This window comes from Oncorhynchus keta, chromosome 10 (genome assembly GCF_023373465.1).
Source record: "Oncorhynchus keta strain PuntledgeMale-10-30-2019 chromosome 10, Oket_V2, whole genome shotgun sequence".
Taxonomy (NCBI): domain Eukaryota; kingdom Metazoa; phylum Chordata; class Actinopteri; order Salmoniformes; family Salmonidae; genus Oncorhynchus; species Oncorhynchus keta.
This window is the reverse complement of record NC_068430.1, coordinates 16239574-16263461: the sequence shown is the minus strand read 5'-3', so window position 1 is coordinate 16263461 and position 23888 is coordinate 16239574. Positions and strand designations below refer to the sequence as shown.

Sequence of the window (23888 nt, the reverse complement as noted above, 5' to 3'; positions counted from 1 at the left end):
TGTGTGTGTGTGTGTGTGTGTGTGTGTGTGTGTGTGTGTGTGTGTGTGTGTGTGTGTGTGTGTGTGTGTGTGTGTGTGTGTGATTTATTAAAAACGCCAGGCATTCTTGTCTCTTAACATTCTGGGGATGTTGTCTCCATTTCGCGGCTCTTCGTATAAACACTCTGTGCTTTAATAACTTGGGGAACGGCAGCAGTTATTGACCCAGAGTGAGTGTGTCTCTCCTCTCCTCCATCCCTAATCAGCAGTCCTGTTCTGTTCTGCCTGGGGTACATCAGCAGCATCCTCAATGAGCCCTAACACACATTACATTGACATCCTGCAGTAAAATGATGATGAGACGGGAGGTCAATGGCCAATTGTTTCCCCATTGCATCTGAATTTAAATCAATCACACAGTACACACACACGTGTACATGCGTACGCGTGCGTACACACACACACACACACACACACACACACACACACACACACACACACACACACACACACACACACACACACACACACACACACACACACACACACACACACACACACACACAAACACACCTATCTGCAGCAAATGACAAAATGGCCAAAACACGTAATGGGTACTAAATGCAATGTCCCCATAGAGAACAATCAGCATTCTGCTTAGGAGACATGTTAAAATCATAGCACTACATTTGCTCTAATAGCTTGAGATGATGAGACTTCGCTGGGCTGTTGTGTTATTTCACATATGCATAGCAATTTTACCTTTACAATACACACCACAACAGAACAGCTCCATGTTGTTGGTTATTATCACTGTGTATCTACTGAACAGATTCTCTCACTTTGATCTTCAGGATTCTACTATGAGATTCCATCCATTGGAGCCATCAGAATTAACACACAGGTGATATATCCTTCCTTCAGTGTGTGTATGTGTGCATTTGTGTGAATCCTTACTGTAACTTCAGGGTGTGTTTTCTAGGTCATGTTGATTTCATTACTCTCTTTAAAGATAATTATGCACATGTAGATAATGCCTTTAAATATTCCAATTACAAAATGACACAAGAAGGCTTGGAAAGAGCAATAGAGAGGAAGTCACAGGGTGAGATAGAGCTCACTTCTGTCTTCTAGTAGAATAGAGAGGAAGTCACAGGGAGATATAGAGCTCACTTCTGTCTTCTGGAAGAATAGAGAGGAAGTCACAGGGAGAGATAGAGCTCACTTCTGTCTTCTGGAAGAATAGAGAGGAAGTCACAGGGAGAGATAGAGCTCACTTCTGTCTTCTGGAAGAATAGAGAGGAAGTCACAGGGAGAGATAGAGCTCACTTCTGTCTTCTAGAAGAATAGAGAGGAAGTCACAGGGAGAGAGAGATAGAGCTCACTTCTGTCTTCTGGAAGAATAGAGAGGAAGTCACAGGGAGAGATAGAGCTCACTTCTGTCTTCTGGAATAATAGAGAGGAAGTCACAGGGAGAGGCTTTCAGATCTGCTGTGTTGCCTAATCCACCCCTCCTCTAGTCCCTCCATTACACTACCCCCCACACACACACACACACACACACCCATAGCTGATGCAGCCTGAATTGCAGTGTACTTAGTAACACATACCTGATAAAGCCTGTGTTTCACAGTGTACTTAGTAACACATAGCTGATGCAGCCTGTGTTTCACAGTGTAGCTGGACAAACAGACAGGATGCTGGTGTGTTGACCTGGGCCAGGCATGTAAAGTAGTCCCTGGTTGTAGCAACGCAATAACCCATAGAACGGTAAGCTTGGACGCTGGCCCCTGGCCCCTGGCCCCTGGCCCCTGGACCCTGGCCCCAGGCCCCTGGACCCTGGCCCCTGGCCCCTGGCCCCTGGACCCTGGACCCTAGACCCTGGACCCTGGACCCTGGACCCTGGACCCGAGACCCTGGACCCTGGACCCTGGACCCTGGCCTCTACCTACCTGTGGCTCTGTTTCCCTTGGACCTCCTCAACCTTTTTGCTGGCTGACTTTTATGTTCGCTAAATTGTTCTAGTCAGGTGTAACATTTCCCCTATATCATGTGAAAAGGTCTGCCTGTCATCATCCTGATGAAATATCTCCCTGTGGCGAGAGCGTTAAACGAGAGTTTTAGTGAGATGATAATAGAATAGGTTACGCCTGTCAGCACCTCAGTGTTCAGGCCATGAATAACAAACGGTCACAAGGCACAACACTAAAACAGCACTGTTCTGTGTGTGTTCACACTGGGCGACCCTCCTTGAGTGTAAGATGGATACATAGACTGTTATGGTTAGGGTTCGAGTGGTGCTATAATCGAATATACCATTATGTAAAAGGGGCATTATTTACTGACGATGTGAATAAGACCTATTTTGCATACTAAAAGGCGCTGCATGGTCAATCCGACGTCTGCATTGGCCCTGCAACATTTACAGTGATACAGTCAGCAGAATTCAGGGCATTCATACAGTACTTCTTGCACTTCGTGGAGCAGCGCAGAGCTGTTGTGAAGGAAGTTGTCAAGGAAGTGAGTTTGTGTTCATACAGGACCTCCCTCCCTCACCTACCGTCAACCAGTCATGTCAATGCGGAGCTATACGGAGCCTTTGCATTTGGGAGGCGCACCGCAACCCGGTACAGGGCTCGATTTGGCCTCTGCGTGCCTCCAGAGGCTCCGCAATTTCGTCACACCCTCCATACAGTGCCTTAGACCACATTTTCGGATCAAGCGTGAATTGGCTTTAACTCCCTATTTTGTACACGTGATCAGCGCAGTTTAACTACCTAGATCTTTAGTTGGATTAGGATTGAATCCTCCTGAATTCCTCGCCCACAATTGAGATATATTGGAGTTGGTGAAGCGGTCACCAAAGCCTGTTGTTTTCTGATGATCAATTTGAACAGAAACAGCAGGGACGAAGACGTTCCACTGACATCTAGGATCAAACTCCCAAGGTCCGAAGGTTTCCTTATCAGATTTGGGCTTTGTGATCCCTGTCACACAGTCACTGATTTCCCCCAATATCCAAGAACAGCATTCCATGGATCAATAAATGATTCCAAAAACATCTTTGACGTTTTGAATCAAAACAATTAACCTACTGCTGTGGTTTATACTGTGGACTACTGTGGTTAACACAGAGAGATGCTTATACTGTACACTACTGTGGTTAACATAGAGAGGTGTTTATACACTACTGTGGTTAACACAGAGAGGTGTTTATACTGTACACTACTGTGGTTAACACAGAGAGATGCTTATACTGTACACTACTGTGGTTAACATAGAGAGGTGTTTATACTGTACACTACTTTGGTTAACATAGAGAGGTGTTTATACTGTACACTACTATGGTTAACATAGAGAGGTGTTTATACTGTACACTGGTGTGGTTAACATAGAGAGGTGTTTATACTGTACACTGGTGTGGTTAACATAGAGAGGTGTTTATACTGTACACTGGTGTGGTTAACATAGAGAGGTTTTTATACACTGTTGTGGTTAACATAGAGAGGTTTTTATACACTGCTGTGGTTAACATAGAGAGGTGTTTATACACTGGTGTGGTTAACATAGAGAGGTGTTTATACACTACTGTGTTTAACATAGAGAGGTGTTTATACACTGTTGTGGTTAACATAGAGAGGTGTTTATACTGTACACTACTATGGTTAACATAGAGAGGTGTTTATACTGTACACTGGTGTGGTTAACATAGAGAGGTGTTTATACTGTACACTGGTGTGGTTAACATAGAGAGGTGTTTATACTGTACACTGGTGTGGTTAACATAGAGAGGTTTTTATACACTGTTGTGGTTAACATAGAGAGGTTTTTATACACTGCTGTGGTTAACATAGAGAGGTGTTTATACACTGGTGTGGTTAACATAGAGAGGTGTTTATACACTACTGTGTTTAACATAGAGAGGTGTTTATACACTGTTGTGGTTAACATAGAGAGGTGTTTATACACTGCTGTGTTTAACATAGAGAGGTGTTTATACACTGTTGTGTTTAACATAGAGAGGTGTTTATACACTGTTGTGTTTAACATAGAGAGGTGTTTATACACTGTTGTGTTTAACATAGAGAGGTTTTTATACACTGCTGTGGTTAACATAGAGAGGTGTTTATACACTGTTTTGTTTAACATAGAGAGGTTTTTATACACTGCTGTGGTTAACATAGAGAGGTGTTTATACACTGTTGTGTTTAACATAGAGAGGTTTTTATACACTGCTGTGGTTAACACAGAGAGGTGTTTATACACTGCTGTGTTTAACATAGAGAGGTGTTTATACACTGTTGTGTTTAACATAGAGAGGTGTTTATACACTGTTGTGTTTAACATAGAGAGGTTTTTATACACTGCTGTGGTTAACATAGAGAGGTGTTTATACTGTACACTGGTGTGGTTAACATAGAGAGGTGTTTATACACTGCTGTGTTTAACATAGAGAGGTGTTTATACACTGTTGTGTTTAACATAGAGAGGTTTTTATACACTGCTGTGGTTAACATAGAGAGGTGTTTATACACTGTTGTGTTTAACATAGAGAGGTTTTTATACACTGCTGTGGTTAACATAGAGAGGTGTTTATACACTGTTGTGTTTAACATAGAGAGGTTTTTATACACTGCTGTGGTTAACATAGAGAGGTGTTTATACACTGTTGTGTTTAACATAGAGAGGTGTTTATACACTGGTGTGGTTAGCATAGAGAGGTGTTTATACACTACTGTGTTTAACATAGAGAGGTGTTTATACACTGTTGTGGTTAACATAGAGAGGTGTTTATACACTGCTGTGTTTAACATAGAGAGGTGTTTATACACTGTTGTGTTTAACATAGAGAGGTGTTTATACACTGTTGTGTTTAACATAGAGAGGTTTTTATACACTGCTGTGGTTAACATAGAGAGGTGTTTATACACTGCTGTGGTTAACATAGAGAGGTGTTTATACTGTACACTACTGTGGTTAACATAGAGAGGTGTTTATACACTGTTGTGTTTAACATAGAGAGGTGTTTATACACTGCTGTGGTTAACATAGAGAGGTGTTTATACTGTACACTACTGTGGTTAACATAGAGAGGTTTTTATACACTGCTGTGGTTAACATAGAGAGGTTTTTATACACTGCTGTGGTTAACATAGAGAGGTGTTTATACACTGCTGTGGTTAACATAGAGAGGTGTTTATACTGTACACTACTGTGGTTAACATAGAGAGGTGTTTATACACTGTTGTGTTTAACATAGAGAGGTGTTTATACACTGCTGTGGTTAACATAGAGAGGTGTTTATACTGTACACTACTGTGGTTAACATAGAGGGGTTTTTATACACTGCTGTGGTTAACATAGAGAGGTTTTTATACACTGCTGTGGTTAACATAGAGAGGTGTTTATACACTACTGTGGTTAACATAGAGAGGTGTTTATACTGTACACTACTTTGGTTAACATACAGAGGTGTTTATACTGTACACTGCTGTGGTTAACATAGAGAGGTGTTTATAGTGTACACTGGTGTGGTTAACATAGAGAGGTGTTTATACACTGCTGTGGTTAACATAGAGAGGTGTTTATACACTGCTGTGGTTAACACAGAGAGGTGTTTATACTGTACACTGGTGTGGTTAACACAGAGAGGTGTTTATACTGTACACTGGTGTGGTTAACACAGAGAGGTGTTTATACTGTACACTGGTGTGGTTAACATAGAGAGGTGTTTATACTGTACACTGGTGTGGTTAACACAGAGAGGTGTTTATACTGTACACTGGTGTGGTTAACATAGAGAGGCGTTTATACTGTACACTGCTGTGGTTAACATAGAGAGGCGTTTATACACTGCTGTGGTTAACATAGAGAGGTGTTTATACTGTACACTACTGTGGTTAACATAGAGAGGTGTTTATACTGTACACTGCTGTGGTTAACATAGAGAGGTGTTTATACACTGCTGTGGTTAACACAGAGAGGTGTTTATACTGTACACTGGTGTGGTTAACACAGAGAGGTGTTTATACTGTACACTGGTGTGGTTAACATAGAGAGGTGTTTATACTGTACACTGCTGTGGTTAACATAGAGAGGTGTTTATACTGTACACTGGTGTGGTTAACACAGAGAGGTGTTTATACTGTACACTGGTGTGGTTAACATAGAGAGGCGTTTATACTGTACACTGGTGTGGTTAACATAGAGAGGTTTTTATACACTGCTGTGGTTAACATAGAGAGGTGTTTATACACTGCTGTGGTTAACATAGAGAGGTGTTTATACACTGCTGTGGTTAACACAGAGAGGTGTTTATACACTGCTGTGGTTAACATAGAGAGGTGTTTATACACTGCTGTGGTTAACACAGAGAGGTGTTTATACACTGCTGTGGTTAACACAGAGAGGTGTTTATACACTGATGTGGTTAACATAGAGAGGTGTTTATACACTGCTGTGGTTAACACAGAGAGGTGTTTATACACTGCTGTGGTTAACACAGAGAGGTGTTTATACTGTACACTACTGTGGTTAACACAGAGAGGTTTTTAAACTGTACACTGGTGTGGTTAACACAGAGAGGTTTTTATACACTGCTGTGGTTAACATAGAGAGGCTTTTATACATTGGTGTGGTTAACACAGAGAGGTGTTTATACTGTACACTACTGTGGTTAACACAGAGAGACGTTTATACTGTACACTACTGTGGTTAACATAGAGAGGTCACTACTGTGGTCAACACAGATAGGTTTTTATACTGTACACTGGTGTGGTTAACATAGAGAGGTGTTTATACACTGCTGTGGTTGACACAGAGAGGTTTTTATACACTGCTGTGGTTAACACAGAGAGGTGTTTATACACTGCTGTGGTTAACACAGAGAGGTGTTTATACACTGCTGTGGTTAACACAGAGAGGTGTTTATACACTGCTGTGGTTGACACAGAGAGGTTTTTATATACTGCTGTGGTTAACACAGAGAGGTGTTTATACACTGCTGTGGTTGACACAGAGAGGTTTTTATACACTGCTGTGGTTAACACAGAGAGGTGTTTATACACTGCTGTGGTTAACACAGAGAGCCAGTGGGAGATTGGCATGCTTGTGCCACGTGCCTCTGACACTCCTAATGTGTTTTTCGTAGCTGCTTCATATTGATGAATAATGGCCCTAAATGTCTAAAGACTGTCCACAGGCTTTACTGCTTCTCAGGCCTGGGCTGCTTCTACTGTTGGCCCTCAGGTTTATATGACAGTGAGATGACTTGTAAGTATATGGTATACGGTCTGATATACTACGGCTGTCAGCCAATCAATTCAGGGCTCTAACCACCCAGTTTATAAAGCAATATATGGTGTATGTGTGTGTTTGTCATTTCTCTGATGTGTGTGTTCTCCTCCTTGTCTCAGGAGTACCTGGATGTGCTGGGTCGGCCCATGGTGCTGGCTGGGCCCAAGGCCAAGCAGGTCCAATGGACCAATGTCTACCAGGATGCTCTGGTAAGCCACAAACTATCCCACTGATGAGGAGCTACACAAGTGTCACGCTACAGTACATTACTGTAATTATACTGTGCTGTATTATCTATCTGTTTATTATCTATTATTGCTATATATAGCTTTTTTATTGTTATTTCATTGTTTCACTTTTTTTTCTTAAAACTGCATTGTTGGTTAAGGGCTTGTAAGTAGGCATTTCCCTTCTACACCTGCTGTAGAACTGAAACCCTTTAGAATTAGTTGCTTACAAACTTCTACTTTGAGTCCTACCTATAACATAGCTATGTTTAAAAAAAACATTATATAAGGCCTCCTGAGTGGTGCAGTGGTCTAAGGCACTGCAGTGCTAGCTGTGCCACTAGGGATTCTGGGTTTGCAACCGGGAGACCCATGGGGCGGCGCACAATTGGCCCAGTGTCGTCCGTGTTGGGGAGGGTTTGGCCGGCAGGGATGTCCTTGTCCCATCGCGCACTAGTGACTCCTGTGGGGGGGCGGGTGCAGTGCTTGTTGACACAGTCATCAGGTGAACAGTGTTTCCTCTGATTGGTGACGCTGGCTTCTGGGTTAAGTGGGCATTGTGTCAAGAAACAGTATGCCTTGGTTGGGTTGTGTTTCGGAATACGCACGGCTCTCAACCTTTGCCGAGTCCATATGGGAGTTGCAGCGATGAGACAAGACTGTAACTACCAATTGGATATCAGGAAAATGATAAAAATGTTTAAAACATTATATAGATACTAACACAACCTTCTGAAGTCCCATATACTGAGACGTTGATGTTTGTGTGTTCAGGGTCTGGGTCTGGTCATAACTGGGACCATGCCAGTCTTCAACCTCACCGCTGATGCAAATTCTCAGGTAAATATCAGCAGGAGCATGAAGCTCAGGGTTTACACTGATTAACAAATGAGTAGACTTGTTATTGCACAGTTCATTTTCAAATGGTCTCAGGGCCATTAGAAAAAGTATTTCTGTCTTCTGTGGCTCTTTGAGGAACACAAGAATCAATACATAAACAGATATTGCATCGGTATTGAGCCATAACTTAGATACAGATTTCCATTTCAGAGCAAACTGATTTGCATCATTGTAAAACAACAGGAATCCTGACTGCACAACAGTCCCTTCTGTGTCTATAACTCCCTAATGTTGGCCATCAGTCATGTCTAATGGCATCCTACCATCCTGGTGCACCGACCGACCGCAGGGCAACACTGACCCCCTGAGGTAGCAACAGGCCCAGCAGCTTTGAGAACCATATTTTTCTTAGAGCTTGGTGAGAGCGTGGTTGTCCAATGGTTATTTAGCATACAACCTTCGCACAACATTCGGGGAATGGTGCAGGATAGTTGCTTGGCTCTGGAACATTCTCAACACATTTAAGGAACTTGACAAAATAACATTATTTTCTTGGTATTTCATTACTTTAACAGAATGTTTCATAAAAGTTCAAACATGATAACACTCCAAATGGTTTGACATTGGGAATGTTCTCAACTAGTGCAGAGAACGTTAAGAAACAATGTTATTCTGTGGGAATTTCAGTACTTCAGCATGTTTCCTACAGGTTTGGCCGGTGGGGATATCCTTGTCTCATTGAGCACTAGCGACTCCTGTGGTGGGCCGGGCGCAGTGCACGCTAACCAGGTCGCACGGTGTTTCCTCCGACACAATGGTGCGGCTGGCTTCCAGGTTGGATGTGAGCTGTGTTAAGAAGCAGTGCGGGTTGTGTTTGGGAGGACGCATGGCTTTCGACCTTCGTCTCTCACGAGCCTGTAGAGGAGTTGTGGCGATGAGACCAGATAGTAACTACTAACAATAGGATACCATGAAAAGGGGGTCAAATAAAATAAAACATTTTATTCAATGTTAAAAAGAGATACATTCTGTTTTCAGTGTCAACAAAACACTCTCTCTCTTGTTGAGTGTGTTCTGGTGTGTTGACCACGCCCACTAATTGGCCTCAGTTGATGCTAATGAATGCTTGTGGGGAGGCAGGTATAGCCTAGTGGTTAGAGTGTTGGGCCACTAACCAGAAGATTGCTAGAACGAATCCCTGAGCTGACAAGGTAAAAATATGTTGTTCTACCCCTGAAGAAGGCAGTTAACCCACTGTTCCTAGGCTGTCATTGTAAATAAGAATTTGTTCTTAATAACTGACTTGCCTAATTAAATAGAAATGGGGTCTTTTTTAATCAACTAAAAAGCTTTGTTAAAAAACATTGTGGTGGGGCAGTGGACTAATTCTGTGGATAGAGAACAGAAGATCGTAGGTTTGAATCTCACTAATACTTTTTTTTATGTGTTTGCATGATTAATGCCTATAATGAATGTCCATGTGTCTTATCTGTGCTTGGAGTTGAAAACAGTTCAACTAAGCTAGCAGTGTTTTTAAAATTCTTATTGAAACATTCAGTGAAAGTTTCAAGGAAGTTATTCAAAAACCTCCAAATAAACTATAGAACTTTCAGGGAACCATAGTAAAAGGTTCTCAGAATCTCCCTGCAACTTAAAAATGTATGTTCCCAGAACAGGTGAAATTTTCACCTCCGTTCTGTTTTACCGGTCAGGAAACTCATGGCTTAGTTCCTAGAACCAATGGGAAACCAAAAACGTACATTCCCACAACTTCCAAGGAACCAAATGTGCTAGCTGGGTAGTGCTGACTTGTTTTCTTTCAAGCATGGTTCCAGCAACTATGGTGGATGCATCACCAGGCCAGCCCAGTACAGCTCGGTTTGGTTTGGCTCCCTGTATTATGAATCAGGCTTCAGTGTACTGTACATGTACATCTTCTGTTTGTTAGCTCCCATTGAATCAACTATTCAAATCGAATGGAAAATATTGACTCTTGAGATAATCACACATAACATTAGGACTATGGTACCGGAGGGGATGGCTGCCGTTTTGCGGGCTCTTAACAACTGTGCTATTTTGTGTGTTTTTTTTCACATTGTTTGTAACTTATTTTGTACATAATGTTGCTGCTACCGTCTCCTATGGTCGAAAAGAGCTTCTGGATATCAGAAGAGCGATTACTCACCTCGAACTGTACAAAGATTTGTTTTTTTATGAGTCCGACACAAAGGATATACTGCTTCTCTGAGACCAGGCCCAAATCCCTGTCATTTGCATGAAGAAAATACGTAAATATAGGGGGCGGAGACCGGGGTGGCTTGCGAGAATTAATTGGCGAGTGGGTAACCCCCTTTTGTCTCACAAAGACACAGCGGTTAGAACCAAAAATCTCAAATTTGGACTCATCAGACCAAAGGACACAGTTTTCCACTGATCTAATGTCCATTGCTCGGGTTTCTTGGCCCAAGCAAGTCTCTTCTTCTTGTTGGTGTCCTTTAGTAGTGGTATCTTTTCAGAAATTTGACCATGAAGGCCTGATTCACGCAGTCTCTTATGAACAATTGATGTTGAGATGTGTCTGTTACTTGAACTCTGTGAAGAATTTATTTGGGCTGCAGTCTGAGGTGCAGTTAATTGCCCATTTCTGAGACTGGTAACTTTAATGAACTTATCCTCTGCAGCAGAGGTAACTCTGGGTCTTCCTTTCCTGTGGCGGTCCTCATGAGAGCCAGTTTCATCATAGCACTTGATGGTTTTTGCGACTGCACTTGAAGAAACTTTCAAAGTTCTTGAAATTGACTGACCATGTCTTAAAGTAATGATGGACTGTCATTTCTCTTTGCTTATTTGAGCTGTTCTTGCCATAATATGGACTTGGTCTTTTACCAAAAATAGGCTATCTTCTGTATACCAACCCTATCTAATCACAACCCAACTGATTGGCTCAAACGCATTAAGGAAAGAAATTCCACAAATTAACTTTTAACAAGGCATACCTGTTAATTGAAATGCATTCCAGGTGAATACCTCATGAATCTGGTTGAGAGAATGCGAAGAGTGTGCAAAGCTGTCATCAAGGAAAAGGGTAGCTACTTTGAAGACTCACAAATATAAAATATATTTTGATTTTGATTTGTTTAACCTCTACGGGATTGGTGTCCCTATACCGTTGGATGGTTGAGCTAACGTGCGCTAATGTGATTAGCATGATGTTGTACGTAACAGCAAATTTTCCAGGGCATAGGCACGTCTTATATGGGCAGAAAGCTTAAATTCGTGTTAATCTAACTGCACTGTCCAATTTACAATAGCTATAACAGTGAAAAAATACCATGCTTTTGTTTGAGTGCACAACAACAAAAACCTTTTATCACGGCAACTGGTTTGATACATACACCTCTGAAGGTAAATAATGTACTTACATTCAGGTTCTTGCTCTGGTTTGTAATCCTGAGGGGTCCCACAGGCCATCTAGATGTGTGAAAGTTAGTGTATAAGATAATTATCCATTCCTGGGAGTGTGTAAACTTTAATGTTGTATTACCATAACATTTTTGTATGTTCTCTATATCAGGCACTTTTGGGCAGACTTGCTATGAAATATTGTTCAGTGTTATAATGCTTCACTGGATCAATCTGAAACTTTGCACACACACTGTTAAATTGTGCCCAAATTGCAATATTATATTATGTCCTTTCTCTTGCATTTCAAAGATGATGAAACATGTTTGTTTTTGAAACGCATGTTCTTTGGTTTGTATCTTTTACCAGATCTAATGTCTTATATTCTCCTACATTCATTTCAAATTTCCACAGACTTCAAAGGGCTTCCTTTCAAATGGTATCAAGCATATATCCTTCCTTCAGGTCCTGATCTACAGGCAGTTAGATTTGGGTATGTCCTTTTAGGCAAAAATTGAAGAAAAAAAGGGTACGATCCTTAATGAATGAATTAACACTTTTTTTGTTACTGCATGATTCTATGTGTTATTTCATAGTTTTGATGTCTTCACAATCATTCTACAATGTAGAAAATAGTAAAAATAAAGAGAAACCCTGAAATTAGTAGGTGTGTCCAAGGTTTTTGACTGGTACTGTACACATCCCAACCAGAAGCCATGGATTACAGGCAACATCCGTACCGAGCTAAAGGCTAGAGCTGCCTTCAAGGAGCGGGACACTAATCCGGATGCTTATAAGAACTCCCACTATGCCCTCAGACGAACCATCAAACAGGCAAAGCATCAATACAGGACTAAGATTGGATCCTACTACAATGGCTCTGATGCTTGTCGGATGTGGCAGGGCTTGCAAACTATTATGGACTACAATGGGAAACCGCGAGCTGCCCAGTGACGCGAGCCTACCAGACGAGCTAAGTGCCTTTTATGCTCGCTTCGAGGCAAGCAACACTGAAGCATGCATGAAAGCACCAGCTGTTCCGGACGACTGTGTGATAACGCTCTCCGTAGCCGATGTGAGCAAAACCTTTAAACAAGTCAACATTCACAAGGCTGCGGGGCCAGACCGATTACCAAGATGTGTACTCAGAGCAGACGCGAACCAACTGGTGTCTTCACTGACATTTTCAACCAGTCCCTAACCGAGTCTGTAATGCCAACATGTTTCAAGCAGACCACCATAGACCCTGTGCCCAAGAAAGCGACTGAACCTGCCTAAATGACTACCGCCCTGTAGCACTCATATCGGTAGCCATGAAGTGCTTTAAAAGGCTGGTCATGGCTCACATCAACACCATCATCCTGGAAACCCTAGACCCACTTCAATTCGCATACTGCCCCAACAGATCCACAGATGACGCAATCTCAAACGCACTCCACACTGACATTTCCCACCTGGACAAAAGGAACACCTATGTGAGAATACTGTCATTGACTACAGCACAGCGCCATAGTGCCCACAAATATCATCACTAAGCTAAGTACCCTGGGACTAAACACCTCCCTTTGCAACTGGATCCTGGACTTCCTGATGGGCCGCCCCCAGGTGGTAAGGGTAGGCAACAAAACATCTGCCACATCTGCACCATTGAGAGCATCCTGACCGGTTGCATCAGTGCCTGGTATGGCAACTGCTCGGCATCTGACCGTAAGGCACTACAGAGTAGGTCATCAAGGTTCTTGCCATCCAGGACCTATATACTAGGCGGTGTCAGAGGAAGGCCCAGTCACCCAAGTCATAGACTCTTCTCTCTGCTACCGCACGGAAAGCAGTACTGGAGCACCAAGTCTACGTCCAAAAGGCTCCTTAACACCTTCTACCCCCAAGCCATAAGACTGCTGGACAATTAATCAAATGGCCACCCGGATAATTTACATAATTGTTTTTTTATTGTGTTACTTTTTATTTTATGTTTTACTTTAGTTTATTTTTCTATTTCTTGAACTGCATTGTTGGTTAAGGATTTGTAAGTAAGCATTTCACAGTAAGTGCAACACCTGTTGTATTCGGCACCTGACAAATAACATTTGATTTCATTTGATGCTGCTACAGATGTAATATCTTAATCTGATCACCCTGTTGCAGGAGAACTTTCCTGGTAATGCAGGAAATGTAAAACGAGTGTATTTGGTGGATGAAAAAGGCTTCTGAAGTTTGTAATTGCCTTCTTGATTTTGCCTTACAAAAAATGTATGAACCCCTACAAAAGATTCCACATAATAATTCACATTTCCTGTTGCTGCAGGATTATTTTCCTGCTGTAACAAACTGGCTAAAATTAAGATCCTATGTCAGTATGAAATATTGATTCAGTTCCAGGGTGTAAATATACATTAATCAGCTGGCATAAGGTGTAGATATCGATTAATCAGATGTACACATGGTAATAAATCACAGATGGTGAGGACAGCTTTTCAGCAGTCAGTCTAATGCCCCTGTGTGTGTGTGTGTGTGTGTGTGTGTGTGTGTGTGTGTGTGTGTGTGTGTGTGTGTGTGTGTGTGTGTGTGTGTGTGTGTGTGTGTGTGTGTGTGTGTGTGTGTGTGTGTGTGTGTGTGTGTGTGTGTGTGTGTAGATGCTCATATAGTTGATCAGGAACCATTAACTGGAATGTTTTTATACAGACGCAGCTTGTCCTTGGTGTCATGGGGGTGGATGTTGCAATCAACGAAATTAAGAGGAAGACACCAACATACAGGGTACACAGACACACACAGATGCATACACACACAGACACAGACACGCACAGACACGGACGCACACACACACACACACACACACACACACACACACACACACACACACACACACACACACACACACACACACACACACATACACACACACACACACACACACACATACACAGATGCATAGACACACACACACACACACGCATGCATGCACACACACACACACACACACACACACACACACACACACACACACACACACACACACACACACACACACACACACACACACAGATGCATAGACACACACACACACATGCATGCACACACACACACAGACACACAGGCACACACACACACACACACACACACACACACACACACACACACACACAAAACAACACAGAAGTAGTGGTTCTAAGTCTCGTTTCTCTCCCTACAGCTTGGAGCCAATGGATACACCTTTGCGATCGACCAAAATGGCTATTTGCTCCTGCACCCCAACCTGCAACCTAAGGTAGGATCAAGACTGTCCTCTATGCATCCCATCCTGCAACCTAAGGTAGGACCCAGACCATAGTAATAGAATGAATAGAACAGGCTTCATTCTATTTCTATGTCCCAGATTTTCCTCCTGACTCTTTTTCTACATCATTAGTATTCCTCTGTTCTCACTTTTTCTTGACTTTTCTACCCAGATACTGGTATTATTCCGTCTGTCTGATTGGCTGCCTATCTGTCACTCAGATCATTAACTTCAGAGAACCTGTCACCCTGGACTTCCTGGATGCTGAGCTAGAGGACAGTAAAAAGGAGGAGGTAAATACAGTTCAGACAACTAAACACCCACACATCTCTAACATTGTCATAGTTACTACAGCTGTGTGACAGTGGTTCAATGACCAAACCGTTGAATCAAATGTCACAGTTAATTTTTGTTACAGTTTTTTACAATCCCTTTGGCACTAATTTCGGAACCTTGATGTCATTTTTCAAAACTCTAGACACAAAACTCACAACCGATGATCAAAATGCAAATTTTTCAAAACTCTAACACTTTTTCCAATTGCTTGGATACAATACACATAAAGCTAATATCATTTGTTCATTGAACTAAAATCACCTGTTCAAAATGACACAACTTAACATCAAAGTATTACCATTTCAAAATGCAATTCACACATTACATCTGAGATGACTGTCTATTCATTTCATTACAATGATCTAACTATCAATTGATACAACTGCTCAAAAGGATAAGGTACTGTTGCATTACTCTTAATGCATAGTTTTATGGAAACTGACAAACAATATTCCATGTTTAGATCATGAAAGTTTCAGGATAACGAGATCCATTGACACCAATTACTGTGGAATATGAACCAATTGGACGATATTATCTATGGATGTAATATTTCATCATCATTCTTTATCAGACACTGTTTCTATGGTCCCATGTACCACTTTTCCAGACAATGTTTTCAGATTTGACATTATTGTACACTCACTTTATTAGGTACACCTAGCTAGTACTGGGTAGGACCCCCTTTTGCCTCCACAACAGCCTGAATTATTCATGGTGTTGTACGTTAAGAGATGCCCTTCTGCACACCACTGTTTTAAACAGCTGGTATTTGAGCATTTGTGGCCTTTCTGTTAGCTTGAATGAGTCTGGACATTCTCCTCTGACCTCTCTCATTAACAAGGTGTTTTTTTCCCACAGAACTGCCGCTCACTGAGTGTGTTTTGTTTATCGCACCATTCTCTGTAAACTATAGAGACTGTAGTGCATAAAAATCCCAGGAAGGCAGCTGTTTCTGAGATGCTGGAATCACCATGTGTGGCATCAACAATCATACCACGGTCAATGTTGCTTAGATTACGCATCTTGCCTGTTCTAGTGTTAGGTCGAACAACATCTAAAGCTCTCTACTCTATATACTCTATATATTGAGTTGCAGGGAGCCACATGATTCGCTGTTCGAATGTAACCTTCCTTGATGAGCTAAATCAGGTCTGTAGAGCTGATGGCATGACCTATGTCATTGTGTGGGATAATGTCAGGTTCCACCATGCTCAAATGGTGCAAGCATGGTTTCAGGCCCATCCACAATTTACCACCCTGTACTTACCCCCATACTCTCCTTTCCTTAACACGATTGAGGAATATTTCTCCACATGGAGGTGGAAGGTATATGATAGGCTCCCTCACGAACAAGCCACCCTTCTCCAGGCAATGGATGACGCATGCAATGACATCACAGCAGACCAGTGTCAGGCCTGGATTCGCCATGCCCGAACATTCTTCCCAAGATGTTTGGCCAAGGAAAACATCCATTGTGATGTGGATGAGAACCTATGGCCAAATCCACAACACAGGGTTGATAGAAATCTAGAAGTACAGTAATCAAGCCTTTGTTTAGCTTTTTACAGTAAGCCTGGTGAGGAACACTGCAGTTGATGTTTTGCTGTAGTTTTTTTTTCTTTTTTTGTAGCAAATTATTTTTGCTTTGATTCAAAGAAACCTATGAGTGATTATATTGTATTTCATCAATAAATTTCAGATTTTGTTCAATGATTCCACTGTGTTTGTAGAATTCTCTCTGCTAGTCCTTTTACAGTGATGTATTTACGTGTAGTAGCATAATGAAACATGTATCACATATTTTGTACTACAATATTTAATGATTGAACAAACAACTACACAGTGAAACTGTCGGTATCTTGTGTGTAGGTGATCTAAATTAATGTTCCTATGGCATTTCATGATACATTAGTTATTTGAACCAATGACTCTGCAAGTGCAAGGTTTCTTTGAAGATATGAATGCACAACCCAATGTTTTGAACATTGGACAGCCTGTGTTACAAGTGATGCCCGTTTTGAGTTTTGTGTCTAGAGTTTTAAAAATGACCACTAGGTTCTGAAATTAGTGCCAAAGTGATTGTAAAAAACTGTAAAGTATATGAAACTCTCCATCTCTTTTTTGCCTTCCTCCTGTTCTGTCTGTTTCTCTCTCTCCCTCAGATCCGTCGAGAAATGATTGATGGCAAATCAGGGCAAAAGAAAATCAAGACTCTCATTAAGTCTGTTGATGAGGTAAGTCATCAATATATGGCTCAGCCATGATCAATACGGGCACCATCCAGATATATGAGGCTTAGCCATGATCCATACTGGCACCATCCAGATATATGAGGCTTAGCCATGATCAATACAGGCACCATCCAGATATATGAGGCTTAGCCATGATCAATACAGGCACCATCCAGATATATGAGGCTTAGCCATGATCAATACAGGCACCATCCAGATATATGAGGCTTAGCCATGATCAATACTGGCACCATCCAGATATATGAGGCTTAGCCATGATCAATACGGGCACCATCCAGATATATGAGGCTAAGCCATGATCAATACGGGCACCATCCAGATATATGAGGCTTAGCCATGATCTATACTGGCACCATCCAGATATATGAGGCTTAGCCATGATCTATACTGGCACCATCCAGATATATGAGGCTTAGCCATGATCCATACTGGCACCATCCAGATATATGAGGCTTAGCCATGATCCATACGGGCACCATCCAGATATATGAGGCTAAGCCATGATCCATACTGGCACCATCCAGATATATGAGGCTTAGCCATGATCCATACGGGCACCATCCAGATATATGAGGCTTAGCCATGATCCATACGGGCACCATCCAGATATATGAGGCTTAGCCATGATCAATACGGGCACCATCCAGATATATGAGGCTTAGCCATGATCTATACTGGCACCATCCAGATATATGAGGCTTAGCCATGATCCATACGGGCACCATCCAGATATATGAGGCTTAGCCATGATCCATACGGGCACCATCCAGATATATGAGGCTTAGCCATGATCCATATGGGCACCATCCAGATATATGAGGCTTAGCCATGATCCATACGGGCACCATCCAGATATATGAGGCTTAGCCATGATCCATACGGGCACCATCCAGATATATGAGGCTTAGCCATGATCCATACGGGCACCATCCAGATATATGAGGCTTAGCCATGATCCATACGGGCACCATCCAGATATATGAGGCTTAGCCATGATCCATACGGGCACCATCCAGATATATGAGGCTTAGCCATGATCCATACTGGCACCATCCAGATATATGAGGCTTAGCCATGATCAATACTGGCACCATCCAGATATATGAGGCTTAGCCATGATCCATACGGGCACCATCCAGATATATGAGGCTTAGCCATGATCCATACAGGCACCATCCAGATATATGAGGCTTAGCCATGATCCATACTGGCACCATCCAGATATATGAGGCTTAGCCATGATCAATACTGGCACCATCCAGATATATGAGGCTTAGCCATGATCCATACTGGCACCATCCAGATATATGAGGCTTAGCCATGATCCATAATGGCACCATCCAGATATATGAGGCTTAGCCATGATCAATACAGGCACCATCCAGATATATGAGGCTTAGCCATGATCCATACTGGCACCATCCAGATATATGAGGCTTAGCCATGATCAATACTGGCACCATCCAGATATATGAGGCTTAGCCATGATCCATACGGGCACCATCCAGATATATGAGGCTTAGCCATGATCCATAATGGCACCATCCAGATATATGAGGCTTAGCCATGATCAATACAGGCACCATCCAGATATATGAGGCTTAGCCATGATCCATACTGGCACCATCCAGATATATGAGGCTTAGCCATGATCAATACTGGCACCATCCAGATATATGAGGCTTAGCCATGATCCATACGGGCACCATCCAGATATATGAGGCTTAGCCATGATCCATACGGGCACCATTGAGATATATGAGGCTTAGCCATGATCCATACTGGCACCATCCAGATATATGAGGCTAAGCCATGATCAATACGGGCACCATCCAGATATATGAGGCTTAGCAATGATCCATACGGGCACCATCCAGATATATGAGGCTTAGCCATGATCCATACAGGCACCATCCAGATATATGAGGCTTAGCCATGATCCATACGGGCACCATCCAGATATATGAGGCTTAGCCATGATCCATACGGGCACCATCCAGATATATGAGGCTTAGCCATGATCCATACGGGCACCATCCAGATATATGAGGCTTAGCCATGATCCATACGGGCACCATCCAGATATATGAGGCTTAGCCATGATCCATACTGGCACCATCCAGATATATGAGGCTTAGCCATGATCAATACTGGCACCATCCAGATATATGAGGCTTAGCCATGATCCATACGGGCACCATCCAGATATATGAGGCTTAGCCATGATCCATACGGGCACCATCCAGATATATGAGGCTTAGCCATGATCCATACGGGCACCATCCAGATATATGAGGCTTAGCCATGATCCATACGGGCACCATCCAGATATATGAGGCTTAGCCATGATCCATACTGGCACCATCCAGATATATGAGGCTTAGCCATGATCCATACGGGCACCATCCAGATATATGAGGCTTAGCCATGATCCATACGGGCACCATCCAGATATATGAGGCTTAGCCATGATCCATACTGGCACCATCCAGATATATGAGGCTTAGCCATGATCAATACTGGCACCATCCAGATATATGAGGCTTAGCCATGATCCATACTGGCACCATCCAGATATATGAGGCTTAGCCATGATCAATACTGGCAACATCCAGATATATGAGGCTTAGCCATGATCCATACTGGCACCATCCAGAATAACTGAGTAATGACAAAAATTCAAACTGTAGTCCAGGTTGTGTTTGAGGAAGTGATTCTGGTGCTGATCAGGGTGATCTGATGTTGTTGTCTGATTTCAGAGGTACATTGATGAGGCCATGCGGACATATACCTGGACACCAGTGGAGGGCACAGATTACAGGTGAGTGCTAAACTACCAGCCTTCATCTGGGTCGTAAACGAAACGGGGAGGGACTACCTGAACTTGCCCAATAAAAAACGTGTTTTGTTTGCAAAACATTTTCCGTTACAAAATGTTTCGTTACGGTTTGCAACGGTGTGCGCTAATGACTATGACCCTGGCGGTAAGACGGAGATCGGACCTGAAGGTATGAGTGAAATCCAACTTTCACCTGACCATAGGAGTGACATCATCTGACCTTGAACTGAGCCTGTGAATAAGGTATATAACCCTGTGATCTAGAAACTTGCTTTCCTGCATTAGTCATCAACCACTGGTGTGTACATTTAGAGAATACACTCAGGTTATTAATGTGCCTGCTGTCTACATAGTGGATTATTCACCTGAATCAACATTAAGACACCCCTTTCTCTTGCCAAAGAACACTAGTAGGATCCTAAACACAAATGAACTGCATGCTTTTTTCATTTTATTAATCTCTAAAACTAGGTTGAACGGTTGAGGTTGAATTATAATGATATTTCCTCCTGGCAACACTGCAAATTACATTTGATGATATTCAATAGTCCTAGAAATGCCTGATGAGGATTTTTACTGCATCTATGTTGGCTGGGAGCCAGCTGTTTGGTTTCTGAGCAATGTCTCTCTTCAATTCTATAAGCACGTCATTAAGCTTGAACATTTGAACCTATTTTGTTGTGTGAGTGCAGGTTGTTCACACCTCCCAATTAGGGAATGATGTCATGTTTGTTCAAGGCTCTGTATGTATTTGTGTGTGTTTGAGTGTGTGTGTGTGTATATATTAGGGCAGATATAATGTGATTCTGATGTGGTTGTGTGTCTGCCTCACCACTCCAGTCTAGGGCTGGTACTGCCCACATACAGTGAGAACCACATCAAGGCTAACCTGAGTGACCAGATCCTGCAGGTGCAGTGTAAGTACCGGGAGACACCCAACACCAGCCCACTCTCTCTCTCTCTCTCTCTTTTCACTCTCTCTCCCAAATATGACCTTACGCCCCCCTTACTAAGTCAAGGGGGACCCCCCTGGGACCTCCCTGGGTCTCCGGCAAACACCATCGTAGGGACGATCAGAGTGGAGCACTCTATACCCCCCCTCTCCTCTCCTCTCCTCTCCTCTCCTCCTCTCTCCTTGCACCCCTCTCCTTCCCTGTGACAGTGACAAGGATATACTGGGAGTGAAACCTTTTCTTATACAGCCTCCTTTATCTACAGCCCCCTCTATCTACCCTCTTGTCTTCATACTGTGCTGTTAACTATGGTGATTTTTTTTCTTCACAACTGTTGAAGAAAAAACCTGAACTAGCAGAAAGGTGAAAGCTGTGGTTTTACTGTGTTACTAAGGTGAAAATAATGGTGATCTTGTGCTATTTATTTTCTTTGCCAAATGCTCTCGCCTCTTCTCCACCAACAAGCAATGATTCTGAAGCGTATGTGTTCATAAACATGTTTTTTTAATGTCTCCAAACCCGTGAAAACAGGCATGCTTTTCACTCTTTTCTGTTAAGTTTTTGTTATGATTTGTAATGAGTTGTCTTCCTGTTGAGTTCCTAGATATGTACCTTGTTGCTGTTTTGTATTCAGCTTTGGAATCATTCAGTAGATAAACTCCCATGGCCCATGATGAGGGTCTGTCCTTCCTTCCTCTGTGGGAGTTTGGGTTTAGTGGGTCTGAATGGGGACACCTGTTATCTCTCTCATGCTTTCTTTCTCCAGACCCTGTTGCTCCACTTTTTTCCTAGTTCTTTCTGTTACGTCTATTTCGGGTTTTCATGGTTAACTTTCACCGTGCCGGTTTTGTCCTTTACCGTTTCTTATTTCTTTCAGTTTCTCGACATTGTGATTTCCTATTTTTCTCATTCTGTTCAGTTTCTTGTTTGCTCTTGCAAAAAAGGTGTTTGTTCTTCATTTCTTTTCTTTCTCGTCTGTTTGACTTAATTGGTTTCTTTCTTTTGAGAAAGCAATATTTTTATTCAAATAATAATTGAATAAAATATTGTCTGTGACCCCCCTCCCCCTACCCCAAACCTTTCTTTTCTTGCTCACTACCTCTCTGATGGATCCACACAGTGCAATACACCAAGGGCAAGTATACTCCATATTGGTCCACGTTCCCTACCCTTACGTTCTTAACCTCCTCCCACCCTCGCTGACCCCACCCTCACCTGTCCCAGCCTGCTTGCCTCTGTTCCTGCCCATCTTGCCTTCAAGACCCTCCTCTTCCTCCTATTCCTCCTCACTCTACACCCACCCAAACACCCACCCACTCACCCGCACTCCTGCTGCAGCTCAGACCCCATCTGTCTCAAGATGGCTCCTCCAGTCTCCAACCTCACCCCCACGTCTCTGGTGCTTCAGTCACACTCACAACACCTTCAAACACCCAAAGAAGACAGATATTATCCACTTTCTCTGTTAAAACCTCTGTATTTTGTCCTCTCTACACCTCCCCTCTGCGGATAGCTCTCTAAACTGGTCGTGTCACTTTACTATCCATCTCTCTCTCTTTCCTTCTGTCTCCTCTCTCCATCTCTCTGTGTCCCTTTCTCTCACTATTTCTCTACCATCTCTTTATTCCTCCCTCTCTCTCTCTATCTATCTGCTGTCTCGCGATGTCATTGTAGCTGAAAGGATGTCTTAACTCTCACACCAGTGTACAGGAGTTGAGGGAGCTGCCATCGGTTCCAAAAGAACATCTTCCATATTAACTGTCCTCCCACTAGAGCAGGCAAAGCTCTACCTGTAATGATGAAGCATTGTTTGTCATTATAATGTAGTTAAACAAACTGAAGTTAACCCCATTGTTTTATTAGTATAACTGAGGCTGGTCCCATTTGAGTTCATTGGTCTACATGATAGTGCATCTGAATGTCACCACAGTTTATCAACTATTTACAACATTATTATGACTTTTAATAGTTAGACTATTAATATGTTAGCTTGACTAAGGCCACCGGCATTGTAGCCAAGCTGTTTAAGCTCAGGTGATTAAATCCCCATGTTAGCATAACTAAGGTTATTAGCATGTTAGCTTTAATGAAGTTGACACCTGAACAACAGTTAGCTCAACCTATATTGTCCCTCTCCGTGTCAGCTAGTGCTGCTGACGGATCTCTTTAGGGCCACACTGTGGGTCACCCTGGTCCTCTCATGTTGTTGGGTACGTGGCAGAGCGCCCCGTGGCGCCTGCCTCGTGTGTCGTCCCTCTGTAACCCCTGTCTCCATCAGCTTGTCTCCCTCCTCCCCCATCAGTCCTCAGACTGCTGGGGGAACGGCCCTCTACCTCCTCCTCAAAAAAAAAAAAAACACGACCCGGATGTGCACGGCATTGTGGGTGCAACACTACCTGGGCACTGCAGTCAATTTATCCGTTTTCAAATATGTATATGTATCATCTACTTGTCATCTACTTTCTCTACTTTTATAGAGATGAT

At 42.6% G+C, this 23888-nt stretch overlaps 1 protein-coding gene across 4 annotated transcripts in view; it reads left to right on the top strand.

Moving 5' to 3' along the window:
- LOC118388289 (voltage-dependent calcium channel subunit alpha-2/delta-2-like) overlaps window positions 1-23888 on the top strand; it is a 407521-nt gene that overhangs the window by 365109 nt on the left and 18524 nt on the right. For 2 of the 4 annotated variants that reach the window (XM_052526555.1, XM_052526553.1), the window contains 9 exons: window positions 834-883; window positions 7395-7484; window positions 8277-8342; window positions 14427-14501; window positions 14938-15057; window positions 15243-15314; window positions 17523-17594; window positions 20372-20433; window positions 21292-21368. In XM_052526555.1, coding sequence (XP_052382515.1) covers window positions 834-883; window positions 7395-7484; window positions 8277-8342; window positions 14427-14501; window positions 14938-15057; window positions 15243-15314; window positions 17523-17594; window positions 20372-20433; window positions 21292-21368 — 684 coding nt within the window. The remainder of the gene's footprint in view (window positions 1-833; window positions 884-7394; window positions 7485-8276; window positions 8343-14426; window positions 14502-14937; window positions 15058-15242; window positions 15315-17522; window positions 17595-20371; window positions 20434-21291; window positions 21369-23888) is intronic. The other 2 variants (XM_052526554.1, XM_052526556.1) reach the window with 1 other exon arrangement.